The 19,022-nt window shown below is 40.6% G+C and overlaps 3 protein-coding genes across 3 annotated transcripts in view; 1 reads left to right on the top strand and 2 right to left on the bottom strand.

Annotated features, from left to right (window-relative positions):
• The first annotated feature begins 148 nt into the window (after positions 1–148).
• Positions 149–10,652, top strand: LOC135524358 (ras and EF-hand domain-containing protein-like). The gene is made up of 17 exons (XM_064951822.1): positions 149–655; positions 828–977; positions 3,329–3,419; positions 3,863–3,958; positions 4,160–4,237; positions 5,767–5,882; positions 5,982–6,050; positions 6,269–6,350; positions 6,463–6,527; positions 6,621–6,816; positions 6,901–7,011; positions 9,020–9,173; positions 9,259–9,340; positions 9,490–9,604; positions 9,763–9,876; positions 9,962–10,038; positions 10,123–10,652. The coding sequence occupies exons 1-17, from the start codon at positions 345–347 to the stop codon at positions 10,223–10,225; spliced, it is 2,010 nt and encodes a 669-aa protein (XP_064807894.1). The 5' UTR covers positions 149–344; the 3' UTR covers positions 10,226–10,652.
• A 37-nt stretch (positions 10,653–10,689) lies between these two features.
• Positions 10,690–12,161, bottom strand: LOC135524369 (small EDRK-rich factor 2-like). The gene is made up of 3 exons (XM_064951840.1): positions 12,032–12,161; positions 11,313–11,418; positions 10,690–11,163 (listed from the first exon to the last, which is right to left on the bottom strand). Exons 1-3 carry the CDS (start codon positions 12,144–12,146, stop codon positions 11,091–11,093), a joined length of 294 nt encoding a protein of 97 aa, XP_064807912.1. The 5' UTR covers positions 12,147–12,161; the 3' UTR covers positions 10,690–11,090.
• A 2,298-nt stretch (positions 12,162–14,459) lies between these two features.
• Positions 14,460–19,022, bottom strand: part of LOC135524364 (peptidyl-prolyl cis-trans isomerase FKBP8-like) — a 63,511-nt gene continuing 58,948 nt past the window's right edge. The window contains exons 7-10 of the mRNA XM_064951830.1: positions 18,490–18,674; positions 18,204–18,281; positions 14,751–14,888; positions 14,460–14,647 (exon numbers count right to left, since the gene is read on the bottom strand). Of these exons, the coding sequence (XP_064807902.1) occupies positions 14,561–14,647; positions 14,751–14,888; positions 18,204–18,281; positions 18,490–18,674 (488 nt within the window). The 3' untranslated portion in view covers positions 14,460–14,560. The remainder of the gene's footprint in view (positions 14,648–14,750; positions 14,889–18,203; positions 18,282–18,489; positions 18,675–19,022) is intronic.

Raw genomic sequence — 19,022 nt, 5'->3', positions numbered from 1 at the left:
AAAAATAGCCAAGTACAGGTGACGCACATTCTCAGTCTGATGTCTTGGCCCCAGCGCTGTCACGCCCATTTCAGGCCGGCTAAGCCAATCAGTGGCTTTTTGACTGTACAGCAGTCAACTGGTGAATATAGTTATCATTCGCGTGGGAAAAGTATTACTGCCTTCATCACTTCATACTGAAGGGCTAAAATTCTGATCACTGGTGCGGAATAAGGCTACACAAATAAAGGTGGGGATCAAATGGTCACGTATTGCACCTGTTGCTAGCCATCGATTTTATTTTACACAAGGGTTTATTTCCCAAGGCGGACTTCATGTAACTTTTAAACTCGAAATACGAAGTCATGGACAAACCCAGCCTCCAGAGACTGTTTTCAGCGTGTGACATTAATAAATCTGGTGTGATTGAATACGAAGACTTTACAGTTGTTTGTCGAGAGCTGAATGTGCCTGAAGACGAAATCAAAACTTTATTCAACAAATTCGGCGCTAGTGAAGATGGATGTATTAATTACAGCAATTTTTCATCACGGTTTCAAGAGGTTTCAGAAACATTGGATTTGGCCTCTTTTGGAGCGTCTCCTCAAAGTCAAGGGAGTCCCTGGGAAGAGTTCCAGAGCAGGATGGACGATGCAAACGGTCTCCTCTCAGGAAGGTAAATATGGTGGTTGGTGTCAATTGTTTGACAGAAAGTTGCACCTGCTATTACAGCTCTTACAGTAGACTGTGGGTGTAATATGTAGATGTTCGTTATGCGTTCATCCCTCTGTTTTTATAACTATGTCAAATGTAGAAATGATGGTTATCCATAATCTTTCATCTTTCAGACTGCGGGATCAGTTGGCTGAACTTCACCAAGCCATGTACATCTCAGAACCTTTGTTGTTGCAACAATATGAGGGACTTGTCGATGCTCTTGTCAGTGAAAGCAAGGACCACAGGCTTGAGAGTGAGCAGCTGGAAACCAGTTTGAGAAGGTAGGGATTGTGTCATAGCAGCATCTCTTGCTCAGATTCCTCAATAAGAGGAAAACAATATATTGAGAAACAATCTACCAAACTATATTGTCTGAATTATGTTCTCTTCACGAATGGAACAAATTTATATATCAGTTAACTTTGTAATTTGCCTGTTTGTGTTACCAAAAACACAATGTGGTGTTTATGTTGTGGGACATCCATGCAACAATGTTTCAATCAAGATCAGGCTTGGGCTATTAAACAGTTAACATTTACAAAATTTAAGTATTGGTTGCGCCAGTATGCTTCCCACAGTAAGGTTATTATAATCAGACACAATTGCATGTTGTGAACACTTTGGAATTATCTGGATTTCTGCATAAATTGGTTGTCAAATTTGATCTGATCTTCATCTAAGTCACAACATTATACACACATAGTGTGCTTAAACTAATAGCACACAAATTATTGTATTTTTCTTGTCTATATTGAATACATAATTTAAACATTCACAGTGTAGGTTGAGAAAAGTATGTGAACCGCTAGGCTAATGACTTCTCCATAAACTGTCAGGAGTCAGCTAACCTGGAGTCCAGCCTTGCCCTATAAAAAACACTCTCAAAATTTGAGTTTGCTATTCACAAGAAGCATTGCCTGATGTGAACCATGCCTCGAACAAATGAGATCTCAGAAGACCTAAGATTAAGAAGTGTTATAAATGGAGAAAGTTCCGCACTGTTGCTACTCTCCCTAGAAGTGGCTGTCCTGCAAAGATGACTGCAAGAGCACAGTGCAGAATGCTTAATGAGGTTAAGAAGAATCCTAGTTTCAGCTAAAGACTTACAGAAATCTCTGGAATATGCTAACCTCTTTGTTGACGGGTCTACGATACATAAAACACTAAACAAGAATGGTGTTCATGGGAGGACACCACGGAAGAAGCCACTGCTGTGCAAAAAAAACATTGCTGCATGTCTGAAGTTTGCAAAAGTGCACCTGGATGTTCCACAGCGCTACTGGCAAAATATTTTGTGGACAGATGAAACTACAGTTGAGTTGTTTGGAAGGAACACACAACACTGTGTGTGGAGAAAAAAAGGCACAGCACACCAACATCAAAACCTCATCCCAACTGTAAAGTATGGTGGAGGGAGCATCATGGTTTGGGGCAGCTTTGCTGCCTCAGGGCCTGGACAGCTTGCTATCATTGACGGAAAAATAAATTCCGAAGTTTATCAAGACATTTTGCAGGATTATGTTATGTTAGGCTATCTGTCTGCCAATTGAAGCTCAACAGAAGTTGGGTGATGCAACAGGACAACGAAGTAAGAAGTAAATCAACAACAGAATGGCTTCAATAGAAGAAAATACACCTTCTGGAGTGGCCCAGTCAGAGTCCTGACATCAACCCGATTTGAGATGCTGTGGCATGACCTCAAGAGAGCAGTTCATACCAGACATACCATGAATATTGCTGAACTGAAACAGTTTTGAAAAGAGGAATGGTCCAAAACTCCTCCTGAACGTTGCGCAGGTCTGATCCGCAACTACAGAAACGTTTGGTTGAGGTTATTGCTGCCAAAGGAGAGTCAACAAGTTATTAAATTAATGTTTACACTGTGTGTTCAATAAAGACATGAATGTATAATTGTTTGTTATTGGTTTAAGCATACTGTGTTTGTCTATTGTTGTGACCTAGATGAAGATCAGGTCAAATTTTATGACCAATTTATGCAGAAATCCAGGTATTTCCAAAGGGTTCACATACTTTTTCTTGCCACTGTAGATGGGGTGGAGTTGCTTTCGCAGTTCGGAGGCTGCATTTCTTGATAGGGATTACATTTCTCACCCAAGGAAGTACTCTTAAATGAGTTGCTAGTCCATTTTCCACTTGTAAACCTAGTTGTCCCTTTTTTATATTTCCATTTAGGCCTAATCTTAACCCTTATGCAAATGGATGTGCCTGTAAGAATGTTTGCTAATCAGTGGCGAGACGTGCTGTATTTTGATTCATTCAATCTCACACTGCAAATCTCAGTCTTGTGCACCTGTGGTATTTGCCTCCTAGGGGCCCTCATGAGTCTCTTGACTGGCTGGACCAAGTGCTGTCACTTTTTATTATGATAAAACACATTTAACTGAATAGTGTCCCGCCCGCTCAAAGTTCACCACTAGATGAGAACCAAAAGGTGTAGTTCTGTGTGCTGTGTTGCTGCTGTGTTTGAAGATGTGTTATTGCTTGCAAACCGTGCCTCACCTTCACCTTCTGACTCATCACTTTTGCTGGACTAGTGTTTGGGCAGTTGTTTTGCATTTGATGAACAACCAGGGCAGACATGTAAATGGTATGTACCTCTGTGTGGCGACAGAACAGAGGAGCTGAACACCAGTCAGTTGACAGAGCTGGAGGAGGACATGCAGCAGCAGCTTGCCTGTGTAGAGGTCAGGGTGAGAGAAGAGGTAAGTGATGTATTATGAGGACTTAGTTACTACAGTATATTCTACACATTGTGCTAGAAATAAAACATGTAATTCACTCTCAAGTATTTAAGAACTAAAAACAAACAAAGCAGGCTAAGTCATTAAAAAGGCATTGGTGTCATTGAAAACATACCTTAGTAAATGTTTATAATTTTTTTTGTTTTAATGGTGAGAAAAAGTTTAATATAATAGACTTGGGCAAATAGTTTGTTGGAAATTAAGATTAAACTGTTTAATTTCAAGAGGGGCCTCGGCACAGGTGTTTTATCCGCATATTTGTGGTAGGGGAAGTACCTTTTAGAGAAGGGAGAGCAGTTAGCTCAAACTCTCACAAAGACCCCTTTCTACAGTTTTGTGAAAGCCCCTCTTTTAGTTCAGAGCCAATGAGCAAAGTTGTCTCTCCTTGGGTTTCTTGTCTGTAGGAGCATAAGAGAATGGAGGGAGTCATGGCGGCACTCCAGAGAAGGCATGAGAATGAGGTGGCAGACCTGCATACTGTTATGGACAGGTTGTTAAAGGTAGGTGTCATCTATTTGAAACAGGTTTTGTAACATTTCATCTATTGACCTATTATTGTTGGTGTTGAAAGGTTATTTAATCTTTCCCTAGGATTGCTACGCTTATGTTTGCAGTACTTTATTTAGCTAGATTCAGGCAGTCTTAATTGTGAATATGATTTCAATTGATGCTTAATCTTAATGGAAACCTTTTCATTGTAGTCCCAAGGGGAATCTGAACTCAACAGTTCCAGGCAGGATGTTGACAAACTACAGAACCAAATAAGTGAACTGACTCAGGTATGTTGAATCAGTTAGACAACTGTATCTTGAGTCTCATTCGGAAAGTATTCAGACCCCTTGACTTTTTCTAAATGTTGCTACGTTACAGCCTTATTCTGAAATAAGCCTTACTCAGTACTTTGTTGAAGAGCCTTTGGCAGCGATTACAGCCTAGTCTTCTTGGGTATGACGCTACAAGCTTGGCACACCTGTATATGGGGAGTTGCTCCCATTCTTCTTTGCAGATCTTCTCAAGCTCTGTCTGGTTGGATAGGGAGCATCACTGCACAGCTATTTTCAGCCCTCCAGAGATGTTCGATCAGGTTCAAGTCCGGGCTTTGGCTGGGCCACTCAAGGACATTAAGAGACTTGTCCCAAAGCCACTCCTGCATTGTCTTGGCTGTGTGCTTAGGATCATTGTCCTGTTGGAAGGTGAACTTTCGCCCCAGTCTGAGGTCCTATGTGCTCTAGAGCATGTTTTCATCAAGGTTATCTACTTTGCTCTGTTCAATTTTCCTCGATCCTGACTAGTCTCCCAGTCCCTGCCACTGAAAAACATCCCCAGAGCATGATGCTGCGACCACCATTCTTCACCATAGGGATAGTGCCAGGTTTTCTCCAGACATGACGCTTGGCATTCAGGCCAAAGAGTTCAATCTTGGTTTCATCAGACCAGAGTATCTTGTTTCTCATGGTCTGAGAGTCCTTTAGGTGCCTTTTGGCAAACTCCAAGGGGGCTGACATGTGGCTTTTACTGAGGAATGGCTTCCATCAGGCCACTCTACTATAAAGGCCTGATTGGTGGAAGGCTGCAGAGATGGTTGTCCTTCTGGAAGGTTCTCCCATCTCTACAGAGGAAGTCTGGAGCTCGGTCAGAGTGACCATCAGGTTGTTGGTCACCTTCCTGACCAAGGTCCTTCTTTCCCCCGATTGCTCAGTTTGACCGGAGGCCAGCTCTAGGCAGAGGCTCGGTGGTTCCGAACTTCTTCCATTTAAGATTGATGGAGGCCACTGTGTTCTTGGGGACCTTCAATGCTGTGGAACTTTTTTGGTACCTTTCCCCAGATCTGTGCCTCGACACAATCCTGTCTTGGAGCTCTAAGGATGAATGAATTTTCTGAATAGCCTGGTTTTTGCTCTGACATGCACTGTCAACTGTGGGACCTTATATAGACAGGTGTGTGTCTTTTCAAAATCATGTCCAATCAATTGAATTTACCAAAAGTGGACACCAATCAAGTTGTCGAAACATCTCAAGGATGATCAATGGAAACAGGATGCACCTGAGCTCAATTTCAAGTCTCATAGCAAAGGGTTTAAATACTTATGTAAATAAGTTTATTTTTTATATTTGCTAAACTTTCTTCAGCTGTTTTGTCATTGTCTATTGTGTGCGTATGTTATTATTTAATCCATTTTAAAATAAGGCTGTAACACAACAACAATGTGGAAAAAGAGAAGGGGTCTGCAAACTTTCCGAATGCCCTGAACGTTATTTCCTGTGCACTTTCCAGTAATGTTGTACATATTACATTATGTATCCTCAGGAAAAGGAGCAGTTACGGACTTCTCTCTTCAAAGCGCAGACAAACATCTCCATTCTGCAGGTAGAGATGGACAAGCTGAAGAACATGTATGCAGACCAGAAGCTTCAGCATGAGAGGTGAGATCACCGACTTCACGTTCAAGTCCAGTGGATCAAGTCCAACTCAGTAAATACAGACTAGTTGATAAGAAATGTTGTATTTGTCTATTTTCACAGAGAAAGTGATGAACTGAAAAAGATGGTTATTGAATACCAGTCTTACTCCAGTCACATTGAAATTCTCCAGTAAGTCTGTCTGACCCGATTGTTCATTAGTACAGTATGTCCTTTCATGATTGTTTTTGTTGTATCGTAGTCAAGCATAGCTTTGAGTCATGCATGCACATCCGTGCAGTGCACACCATATGCTCATTGTAATGAACGCTGACTCTACTCTAAAGGTGGCAGGCTAAAAGATTAGTTCAGCATCTGAAATGTTCTCTACATCAACTCCTTCCTATTAGGGCCATGAACAAAAAGCTGTATGACAGCAATGATGGCTTGCGCTCTGCCTTAGTCAACGATGTGGCATCAAGTAAAAGGAGGGTAAGTTTGGTTGTTTTCACTCAAGATAAAGAAGACTCACATTACCCATTTTTATATTTACATTTATACAACATTTATAAGGCATTAGTGTTACAAGTCTTCCTCCCCACAGCTATCCCCCAACAATGAAATCCCAGCTCGAAGAATGAAGCCAGTTCGACAAAGCACGCTTATAAAGTACACATACTATATTCTTATCCAAGAAATCTGGACCTATTAATTGACCACTTAACTAATGTTGACATTTTTTCATCCCTATGTTGAGTCCAGTTCAGAGGGAGCGCACACAACTGTAGGATCCAGTAAAACGACCAACTCCCATGTAGCCAGCTGGGCTGATACATACCCGGACAGCGGTGTGTCCTTGCCTATGGACACTACTGAAAGCTCAGGCAGCGAGTCTGACAGTGATGACTCTACAGAAACAGTACACCACAGTTACTCATATGTGCCCTCAGACATTGAGGTAAGGGTAACTACAAGGGTTGACCAACTATTTTATTAGTACGTTTCACATTCTAATACATGAATGTACCTATTTCTGCACCAGATATCAGATGTGAAATTGGAAGCAGGTCAGGCAATACTGTCTGTAGCTCCCAGCAAAGCTAGTTCCATTGCGTCATCCATCCGGAGACGCTTGTCTGCTTTCCCAATGAAGGTAAGGCTTTGAGCTGAGATGCTCAGTTTTGAAGCACAGTAAGACATTGTGTAGGGAGGCTTATGTGAAATTGGTATATGCTGGTTCACTCCAGACTTGACTGCCCTTGACCAGCACAAAAACATCCTGTGGCGTACTGCATTAGCATCGAATATGCAACTTTTCAGGGAAGTTAGGAACCAATATACACAGGCAGTTAGGAAAGCAAAGGCAAGCTTTTTCAAACAGAAATTGCATCCTGTAGCACAAACTCCAAAGATTTCTGGGACACTGTAAAGTCCATGGAGAATAAGAGCACCTCCTTCTAGCTGCCAATTGCACTGAGGCTAGGAAACACTGTCACCACTGATAAATCTACGATAATCGATAATTTCAATAAGAATTTTTCTACGGCTGTCCCTACCCCGGTCAACAGCTCTGCACCCCCCACAACAACTTGCCCAAGCCTCCCCCACTTCTCCTTCACCCAAATCCAGATAGCTAATGTTCTGAAAGAGCTGCAAGATCTGGACCCCAAATCAGCTGGGCTAGACAATCTGTACCCTCTCTCTTTCAACTCTGTCAATCACTGCATTCTTATCGGCAGACTCAACAGCCTTGGTTACTCAAATGACTGCCTCGCCTGGTTTCCCAACTACTTCTCAGATAGAGTTCAATGTGTCAAATCGGAGGGCCTTTTGTCCGGGCCTCTGGCAGTCTCCTATGATGGTGCCACAGGGTTCAATTCTCAGGCCGACTCTTTTCTCTGTATACATACATCAATGTCGCTCTTGCTGCTGGTGATTCTCTGATCCACTTCTACACGGACGACACCATTCTGTATACTTCTGGCCCTTCTTTGGACACTGTGTTAACTAACCTCCAGACGAGCTTCTATGCCATACAACACTCCTTCCGTGGCCTCCAACTACTCTTAAATGCAAGTAAAACTAAATGCATGCTCTTCAACCAATTGCTGCCCCTGCCCGCCCACCATCACTACTCTGGACGGTTCTGACTTAGAATATGTGGACAACTACAAATACCTAGGTGTCTGGTTAGACTGTAAACTCTCCTTCCAGACTCACATTAAGCATCTCCAATCCAAAATTAAATATAGAATCGGCTTCCTATTTCGGAACAAAGCCTCCTTCACTCATGCTGCAAAACGGACTATCCTACCGATCCTTGACTTCGGCGATGTCATTTACAAAATAGCCTCTAACACTACTCAGCAAATTGGATGTAGTCTATCACAGTGCCATCCGCACCAAAGCCCCATACACCACCCACCACTGCGAACTGTATGCTCTCGTTGGCTGGCCCACGCTTCATATTCGTCGCCAAACCCATGGCTCCAGGTCATCTCTAAGTCTTTGCTAGGTAAAGCCCCACCTTATCTCAGCTCACTGGTCACCATAGCAGCACCCATCCGTAGCACGCTCTCCAGCAGGTATATTTCACTGGTCATCCCCAAAGCCAACTTCTCCTTTGGCCGCCTTTCCTTCCAGTTCTCTGCTGCCAGTGACTGGAACGAATTGCAAAAATCACTGAAGCTGGAGTCTTATATCTCCCTCACTGACTTTAAGCATCAGCTGTCAGAGCAGCTTACCGATCATTGCACCTGTACACAGCCCATCTGTAAATAGCCCACCCAACTACCTCATCCCGATATTATTTGTTTTGCTCCTTGCACCCCATTATCTCTACTTGCACATTCATCTTCTGCACACATGACTCCGGTGTCAATGCTAAATTGTAATTATTTGGACACTAGAGCCTATTTATTGCCTTACCTCCCTAATCTTACTACATTTGCACACACTGTATATAGATTTTTCTATTGTGTTATTGACTGTACGTTTGTTTATCCCATGTGTGACTGTTGTTTGTATCGCTTTGCTTTATTTTCACCAGGTCACAGTTGTAAATGAGAACTTGTTCTCAACTGGCCTACCTGGTGAAGTAAAATAAAAATATGGTATCTGTTTTATTTTCCATAACCTAAGTAATGCTACTTGGTCCTCAGCAAACAGAAGCAGACCTTGTTGACACTGGTGGCCCTGAGTGCCCTGGTCCCATGTACCGGTTAGTTTTGGCGGGAGATGCAGGATCAGGGAAGTCCAGCTTTCTATTGCGGTTGAGTCTCAATGAGTTCAGGGGAGATATTCAGACGACGTTGGGTAAGTACATGTACAATACGTTTTTAGTAGTGGTAGAATCAATGCAGAAAGTGTATTGCTGTTTCCATTACAATGTTGTTCTTAGGAGTTGATTTCCAAATCAAGAAGATGTTGGTGGATGGAGAAAAAACAAACCTCCAGATATGGGATACTGCTGGACAAGAGAGGTATGTTTCTGTACATTGACATACTAAAAGCCTAATCAAAGTTGTTTCATAATGTATCTTTGGTGATGTGGCTGTTAATCTGAAGTGCTTGAAGATTCCAAATGGTCATGTAATATCAAAAACTAAATGGGATTTCCCTATTACTGTAGGTTCCGCAGTATTGCCAGGTCTTATTTCCGTAAAGCCCATGGAGTCTTACTGCTGTATGATGTCACTTCTGAAAGCAGCTTCCTTAATGTCAGAGAGTGGATGGACCAGATTCAGGTAACAATCACAGTGGATGGGTTTTATGGTCCTTGAGGGAATGGAATGCCAAAATAATGGTTGTTTATATTTCAGTTTGAGACCATAATGTATTTTTCTGTTATGATTACACATAAATCAGGAACTTAGTGAAAAACAAAGTGCCCTTGTTATCCCAGGAATCCACAGATGAGCAACTCCCAATGTGTGTGATTGGGAATAAAGTGGACCTGCGGGAAGATCGACCAGAGGGAAGCTGTGTCAGCACTGTTGATGGGGAAAGGCTGGCAAGGGTACAATCTCCTTTACCAGTCAAAATAACAGCTGTTCATGGGTCCATCAAATAGATATTAAATCACAATATTACATGTGTTTCAGACATACAATGCCCTGTTCTGTGAAACTAGTGCTAAAGAGGGAACTAATATAGTGGAGGCAGTACTTCACCTGGCAAGGTAAGAATCTTAATCTTCCCATCCAATCCCTACCACCAATACCTAAACTATAACTGAGCTCTTACCATTTTTTTCCTAACACAGAGAAGTTAAGAAAAATGTGAAACTGAGACGGCAATCAGAGTCACAGGTGAAGTTGAGTTTAAGCAGTTCAAAGAAAGCTCTGACCAACTGCTGCAGAGTATAACCATGGAGGCCCAACACTTCACCCTATGGAATGCATCTGACTGGAGACTTGGGAGGATGGAGACAATTTTAGCACCACAGCTTTTGCCATTGAGAACTTGTCATGCAGAGCTGTTTTGTGTAACAAATCTCCTGAGATTACTGTAGATATGTCTAATTCATATTTTAAATGTAATAAAATTAATGGCACAACTGACCTGGAGCATGTAGATCTCCAATGAATGTATTTGAATGGGATGTGTACGGCTCCTAAATAGTTTGCGTGTATCGGTTGTACACATCAGGAATTTACTGTATTCAGAAAGGCTCAGTTGAAACTACAATGCTAATGATGTGGTTAGAAACAAGTACATTTTACAATGGGGTGCTTTCAGTATTTATGTCAGCTGATTTTATTTGTTTTAATTGAATAAACTTTCTGTACAGAGGTGTGTGGTATAATTTGTTAAATTAATATTCCCCAGATTGAATCTTTCATTAGTTTATTTGATTAATCTTACAGCACTGCATATGTTCATCCTCAATATAAAAGCAATAAACATGGTATAGAAACCATAAACCACTAGTTGTGTAACAATCTAGATGAGGAAATACAAAAATACAAGCTTTTTTGTAATTCCAAGTAGTGGAGTTTGAAATTCCTGCTCTTTACATTGTAAATACTGATTAACATTCGACCTGTGTATTGGAATAGGCATACGCATTAGTCCTTATTCATTTCCCAAACTATACTGTACCACCACCACAAAATATTACAAACTGGTTCTAAACCCCAGATTATGGGACAAAAGCAAGACCTGGTCATCTTTCAATAATGGGTAACATCTGGGTATCTGAGAATAGTTGTGATTGGGCTTTGTATCCTGCTATTTGGCTTTCTCGTCGGCCGGCTTAGGGTCATTGGCTTTTTTCTGCTTCTGTTGCATTATCTCTGCATCCCTAAAGAAGACAGACAAAACAAATTGTTAAACCAAATAAAAACAGTTAAATAAAAACGAAATGCATGTTAAAAACGTGTCCTGGTTTCAGTGAAAGATTCTCACCTGTATACCAGGAGAACTTCCTAAAAGCCAATATTAGTGACTTACCTCAGCTTCCTCGCAGCTGCAGACATGCCATCATCAGCCTTCTTTCCCTTGTCATTCCCTTGTTTTTTGGCATTTCTAGCACGAGCAAGGTCACGCTGATTCCCCCCTGCAAAGAAATCGATTTGAAAGACCCAGGTGAGGAGAGTACAGTTGCAGAGTCATTGCTTATGTCTTACATTTTAAATAATAAATTAAAAACCAAGCATCATTAGCTAGGGGCCATCTACAACCCTGTATTGATCGTTTGGTAACGTAACTGGCTAGATAAAACAGTTAACGAATGGAGAAGACGAAAATAACTGTTTGATCGATAAATGTACGTACGCATAAGGCTAGGCAATTGCTTAGCCTGGTTTGTTATTGTGCGTGGCACTTCACGGGCCTAGACAGTTAGCTCGCTAACTTGCTAACGTTACGTTAAATACAAATCAGATCCTTCTTACCAGTTAATAATGAAAAATGATACATTTCATGGCACTAAAACATGTGTATGGTAACAGAAAACAATGTTACACTATACTTTCTAGTTAGCTATATTAACTTGTTTTTTTTTCCACTTATCTAGTTCAAACATAGATCGCTAACGTTAGCTACCTAGCGTTGATTGTCTCTGATTTTATTTCTTTAAAACAGCAAAGCGCGATACGTAGCTAGCTAAGCTACCAACGAACACAACTTTAGCTTAGTAGCTAGTAAATAAAATATAGCAATATACTCACTTGTCATGTTGTTGTTTCTAGGTAAACGGTGTGGAGAAGGCTGCCAAGCCTGCCAGCTGTGCACCGACAATATTCGATTTACGTTACTGCGACTGAACGCTTTAATACGAGACATCGCGAGAGTAGCGGTATTCTTGAAGTTGACGTCTGCATAATATCAGTACTTTATGCCGCATTCAAAACAACTGGAACTCGGAAAATACAGGAACAAATGATGACGTCGGTGATCTTCAGGTCAGAAAGTAGGAGCTCTAGAAAGAGGCCAGAGTTCCCGCATTGGAAGACCGTTCAAATATATTGTTTTCCAGTTGAAGCTCGTTTTTTCCGAGTTCCCAGTTGTTTTGAACACGCTGAGGTCGGAAATTTCTGAGTTACCAGTTGTTTTGACGCGGCAATAGAGCCCCACAGTGGGGAAATGGTTCCAATCTTTTCCACACCATTTGTTTTCATAACAATGTAAATATATCTTAGACAAGATGACTTTAATCAACATATTCAACTCTACTCTCAGATTCGAAAATGCTAATTAGCATGAAAATAGACACCACGTCAACTAGCTGCTAACTTTGCTAGCAGGTATTGTCAATTTAAAACTTGCACAAGACAGTTCACATAATTGTCCATTAAAGAAATGTCGCCAATGTATTCATTACGAAATTTAGCTAACATTAGATAATAAAAAAAAGGTTAAATAAAAATAATGAATCCAGATATTCTTACTTCTGACTCGATTCGGCAGTCTCATCCAGATCATCATGGAATGTGTAGTTGTTTATGACAACCACATTAGCAGCTAATTAGCATTTCATTTTTTGGAGTGGAATTGCAGGCGAATATATTGATTAAAGTCACCTTGTCCTAGAGAGATTTACACGATTATCAAAACATCACGCCAGGGTAAGCCTACACCTTCAAACACAGACCTTATTTTAAGTGTTTCTAAAATCCCCTATGGGAAGAATTTATGGTGGAAAATAACAATTTCCTTGTTTGACCACTAGGTGTTATGGTTATTATGACTCATACCGTGATAATCAATAAAAGTACTATGAAACCTAAAAATGCAAAATTGTATCATTGATTTGAATTCCCCAGTGGCTTTTGAAGATTATGAAATATCATAAATATACTAGATTCTTTAACAAAAAATAACCAAAGAGATTATGTTATGGTGGTTGGCAGGCCACTCAACTGTAAAATAACTATATAGCTTCAAATTATGTTTGTATTTGTATTTCTCAGTGATTCTATACATTTTTAGTAATTGACTACAAATATGTTATGATAGATATTAAAGGGTATTTGCAACTGGAATGTGATTTTTCTTAATTAAGATTTTAGATACAAATGTACAAAAAAATAAAAGATATTTATTAATATTAGACTTCATGAAAATTTAGTGGGCATTATTCAATGATGTGTATAAACCCTGGAGGACTGACAGGGGACGCTATATTGAAGGTCGCACAGTCATTTTGGTACTCCTCCAACAGTAAAGCTACAGACAGATATTTCACCAGATGTATAAATGTGAAGCATCCATCCGCCCAAATATGGTAGTGAGAGGAAGCCAAAGTGGCCGGCAGAGGGAGAAGATGGAAGGAGATGGATTTTCTCATCGATAAAACATTTGATCTCAATACAGGATCTATGACAGAGCTCCAATAACTCTGGACCGCTGTCATAGTGACCATCGGGTTCTTGGTCACCTCCCTGACCAAGGCCCTTCACCACTGTTTGGTCGGGCAGCCAGCTCTAGAAAGATTCTTGGTGGTTTAAAACTTCTTCCATTTAAGAATGATGGAGGCCACTGTGGGTTTTTTTTGTACCCTTCCCCAGAGCTGTGGCTCGACACAGTCCTGTCCCGGAGCTCTACGAACAATTCCAACCTCATGGCTTGGTTTTTGCTCTGACATGCACAGTCGACGGTGGGACCTTATATAGACAGGTGTGTGCCTTTCCAAATAATGTGCAATCAATTGAATTTACCACATTGACTGGAACATAGCTATGACAGTGCAGCTTTATTGATGTTGTTTCTGTATCAACGGACAGTAGGCCTACAATTGTTTTTATTAGATTTTCCATTGACATAGATTATTCATTTGGACGCAACCTGTTATTGCAGAAACCCCATACAATACATTTAAAAGCTGTAACACGAGAATACTGCTCTCTTCAATCTTTTGTGGAGGAACATTGACCATGTGACTACTCCAGAATTAGTTTTGGAATTTGGGCATTTTTCTATGGAATTGGTGACATTTATCAGCTAATAACTGTACTAAACGATTACAACACAAAGCTATTTTGTGTTCATTGTTCAAAAAAATAAAAGTGCCATTAGTTTACTCTGTTACATTCAAACACAATCTGGGGTGCAAATGTCAGTGCTGCTACAGCATGTCAGTGAACATTGATACAGGTATTTTATTGTTCAGTGCAATCTTTATTTTATTCACAGTAGACAACTCAGTTTAGTATTCATGAGCTGGACTTGTGTAGAGGACAGTTCCTTTGTAGAGGATGTCAGTTTCTTGCAGTGAGAACCACTGACGTCACTAAACTGCCCAAGGCCACCACCAGAGCACCAAGCAGGAACGTCCATGAAATTCCCTGAAACACCAAGTGACGCAATGTCAACAAACAGTCAAATGTTTTTTTTTCTCGTGAACTGAATGAAACCAAAACATTTCACACAGGGAAAGTTGTGGCTTACAGGTGGCTTCTTTTTAGAAGGAGTCAGAAATGGGGCAATATTGTCTCCGAGGAGCTGGGCAGGTTTGGCTTGCCACTTCTGGGTATCTTTGCCTCCTGATTGCCTTTTCACTAGCTTGGACAACTCAACATGGATGGCCTGGGGATCAAATCAAATTGTATTTGTCACATGCGCCGAATACAAAAGGTATAGACCTTACCGTGAAAGAAATAGAGTTCATAAAATATTTACTAAATAAACTAAGGTAAAACATCTAACCAATCAAAAAGTAACAAGAAATGTACATAACAATAACAAGGCTATATACAGGGGGCACCGGTACCGAGTCAATGTGCGGGGGTACAGGTTATTCGAGGTCATTTGCAAAGTGTCTATGCATAGAAAATAAACAGCGAGTAGAAATAAGTAGTGTAAAAACAAAGCGAGGGGGGTCAATGTAAATAGTCCTGTGTGGCCATTTGATTCGTTTAGTTGTTCAGCAGTCTTGTGGCTTTTGGGTAGAAGCTGTTAAGGAGCTTTTTGGTCCTAGATTTGGCACTCTGGTAGGAGAAACAAGTTACAACTTATCCTAATAACCTTATACAAAGTCTTATACAATTTATTATGTCAGCAGTAAGGTAGTCTAGGTTTAGTATTTTAGCAGGAAAGAGGGCGGAGTGGATTGTCAATGAGTATGAGGTTGTAGTTTAGAAGTTGTCCAGTAGATGGCAGCATTGATCATATTAAATGCCTCAATCTCAGGCTCAAGCCATAGTTGGACTTTATAATTGAATCAGATCCCGTTGATAATCAAATTTTGTTTATCTTTCATGCATAACAAGTATTTTCAACAAATATTACACAACAAATATTAACCAGTTTTCTGTTAAGCTCTCATAGCCAAAGTTGTCTTGTTTTTTGTAGCCTACTTTGTTTCGCATTTCTTTGCATTTTGACCCTTATAGGTTCTTGGTAACCTAATGGGGGGATGTGTAACCTGAACACGAACTGTTATTTGCAGGGGTTGAAACCGAAATTATTTCCCAATCGTTTAATTCCGAACAGAACCATCACTTTTTTCCCGTTCCATTCCACTGTTCCGACCAGCCAAATAAAGTTGTGAACCGGAAAACAATTAAAAGGCACCGGTTATATCGTTAATTTCTGTTCCTTTTTTAACCTGTGAAATCAACCGTTTTTTTCTTCTTAATTTAGCTCATTAAATTACTTCACCAATCAATGCGGATAGAGCAGGCAAACCAGTTGTTCACATGCTTGATGGACAGACAAGTGTAGCCTATGGCGTAAAATGCGATTGCAATTTGTCGGGTGGGTAGAGAGCGAGAGGGGTTTTTAGCTAGAAGGGATCCAGTTTTTGTCAAATTAACGTCAGATTGGACTTTTCGTAGCAGGTTAGGAGAATTTATGCAGCAGGTTAGGAAAAGGGTGAGGGGTTAGCTAAAATGCAAAATAAAATACAAAATAAATCCGGATCCCCTCTAGCTATTACCCGAGAAAGGGTTGAGGGGTAGGCTTGAAGCGCTGGGCAAATTGTTATGATTATGCATTATCTGAATGTAAGGGCGTATTTTTGTCGGCACCAACTCTACCATGGTTTGTTGCACAAAGCCTATAGGGAAAATTAGGTATGTGGTAAACACACGTTTAGGAGATCTTATACGTTATGTTCTAGATACTCTTCATCAGTTTACTCACTTTTTGAGGATTTTGAAGAATTTATGTAATAATAAAACATAAATGGAAAGGCTTCATAATTAATAAAGGCCATGTTAACTGATTGCTATTATCTCATGAAACAAAACGTAAAGGATCTCCTAAGCCTGTTAACTTTATTTTCGGTGTTTATTCCAAAACCCTATTCTTTCCCCTTTCATTCTTTCCATAGGGATGGCTGAACGAACCAGAGGTAATTTATTTCCGGGTTTTAGGACGACATACAATCTGGCGCGCTTTAATAGCTAGGTCCACAGAATTATACATAGCAGGAGCAGCTTCTATGGAGAAACTTTGAATGTCCTTTGAGCTAGCTAACAACACACCTCTTACCTTTTTTTTGTAGTTAAAAAATTCAATGTGAAACGTGATAAATAGGCCTGTAGTATCCTTAACTATCATTGACAAAGTTAATCTATTATTCTCTAACTACCCTGAATAAAAATATAAATGCAATATTTTCAAAGATTTTACTGCATTACTGTTCATATAAGGAAATCAGTTAATTGAAATAAATTCAATAGGCCCAACTCTATGGATTTCACATGACTGGGAATACAGGAAGCTAGGCTGAACACACACACTGGCAAAGATTTGCCTGGAACATAAAATAACATTATTAACTGGTTCCCATGCTTTTAAAATACTGGTATGGATCACTTTTGTTTCTTTTCCTTGAAAAATTGGTATTTTCCGGATTTCGGTTCCGTTCTGTTCCCTGAACTGGTTCCAACCCTTGGTTATTGGTCTAACCTATAGCCCAAAATGGCTTTTCTATAGAATTCTGATTCAGAATCATGTTTCTGTTTTTCAATGCCTTACCCACACACCTTAATCTTTCCCTTTAGAGATCTGATTTCTTTATTCTCCATCAAGACAAGGGTGTAATTACCAAAGCAGCAGATATTTTAGTTTTGTCTAGACAAGACTGTCTCACCATGACAGCAGTGCACACTGCAGGTCAGGCCAAGTGGGGCTGAGGCCACAGAAAAACACATTCAGAGCATGGGTTAAAAAAACTTTTTAAACACACAATATTCTGAAGTCTACCCACAAGGGCAAACGTTTCTAAATGTTGTTATTCACACTTTGTATTTTGGTAGCATTGGAGTTGTTTAGCATAATGAGTTGGAACTAACTGAAGTAATAAAACATGTTAAATTAATAAAAATGTTGATTTTCTTTATCACTCAATGTGTGACATCAGGGTCTTAAATCTTTTGTGGCTGAGTAGAGAGTTTAGCAGACAGCACTAGGAGCAAGACAGAACAGGTCTTCACTGGGGCTGTGGAAGTAACACCACACAATGATATCTGCAAAGTGTTAGGCTCTAATACCTTTGGCTGACTTTGCTTTTCTGAACTATATTGTGCAAATCCAACACTAAGTGCTGTAAAATACAACACAAACCCATGCCATAAGGTTGTTCATTTTTGGCATTACTTCAATATTGGCAGTATTGGGCAATAGTACATAACTCTGTAAACTTATTGTGAACTGTGAGTCACATTACTCTAGACATGGTTTAAGAACTTGTTGAGTATTGCGTGCAGTTTTACAAAATATTATTGAAATAAAATCATGAATCTCTGGCCTAGTGTCATATGATTGGCCAATGATTTCAGGGACCTGTAGTGACATTGACCCTTTATCTGTTTGTGGGGGGTGGATTTCGCTAGCAGTCTAGAGGCGAGGGAGAGGTGGAGGTGTTGAGAACCTCATTTAAATAGGCTATCTCACCTTAGTGGATGGCTCCAGTTTCAGGGCCTTCTTCAGTATCTCCATGGCCTCCTGGTACTCGCTCTTGTCTGACAGAAGCTGCAAATAGATTGCAATATATCTGAACAGCTAAATCAACAATCATCCTTCAGCTGTATACTGTACATGTTTCAGTAGTACATGTTGAATGGCAGTACATCTTTACACCCATCTAAAATGTCTGAATATGGTTTTAGAATAGAATTCCCCTTCCACCCAGGCACCGTAGACTTGTGAAGGACAGGTAATGTTACAGTGTGTCCCTCACCTTTCCTGTCCTGAAGAGGGCTTTGACGTTTTGTGGATCAAGGGACAGAACATCCCGGCTGGTGTGTAGTGCGTCATCGTACTGCTCCAATTTCAGCTGAGCTGCTGCCAGGTTGTTCAGACACTTCACCCGGTAGTCCTGCACCTCCTCCTCCTCCCCCTCCAACAGCACATCACTACTACCATCTACGGGCGGGGGGGGGGGGGCACACAGGCCACAAAGCCTCACACCTGGGCTATTGTCATGTATATGTCCTTGGAGCCCCAGTCTTTGGGTGTTAGGGAGAATTATATACTCACAGGAACTAAAGGGAGGAGAGGCTTTGGGTATTTGATGTACTGTAAGGACATCTGTGTGTTTGTTTGCCTCAGTAAAAATCCATTGTTAGCGCCATTATGGACGCGCTGACTTTGACACTCCTGTGAGTTTGGAAGTCTCTCTGTTACAGCTGAAGTGAGAGTTTTTAGTCTAAGATCTGTGAGGGACTGTTTTTAGCAGAGCTATGTTAAGATTAGATTGGGAGGAAGGAGCAG

This window comes from Oncorhynchus masou, chromosome 31 (assembly GCF_036934945.1).
Source record: "Oncorhynchus masou masou isolate Uvic2021 chromosome 31, UVic_Omas_1.1, whole genome shotgun sequence".
Lineage (NCBI taxonomy): Eukaryota > Metazoa > Chordata > Actinopteri > Salmoniformes > Salmonidae > Oncorhynchus > Oncorhynchus masou.
This window is presented reverse-complemented; position numbering and strand designations above follow the sequence as displayed.

Coding starts and splice junctions, on each gene's coding strand:
- LOC135524358 (XM_064951822.1), top strand. CDS start 345: ATGGACAAACCCAGCCTCCAGAGACTGTTTTCAGCGTGTGACATTAAT. Junction 3,420..3,862: donor AGGTCAGGGTGAGAGAAGAG/GTAAGTGATGTA, acceptor TCTTGTCTGTAG/GAGCATAAGAGAATGGAGGG. Junction 9,341..9,489: donor GATACTGCTGGACAAGAGAG/GTATGTTTCTGT, acceptor CTATTACTGTAG/GTTCCGCAGTATTGCCAGGT.
- LOC135524369 (XM_064951840.1), bottom strand. CDS start 12,146: ATGTCTCGTATTAAAGCGTTCAGTCGCAGTAACGTAAATCGAATATTG. Junction 11,419..12,031: donor TAGAAACAACAACATGACAA/GTGAGTATATTG, acceptor ATTTCTTTGCAG/GGGGGAATCAGCGTGACCTT. Junction 11,164..11,312: donor GCAGCTGCGAGGAAGCTGAG/GTAAGTCACTAA, acceptor TGTCTTCTTTAG/GGATGCAGAGATAATGCAAC.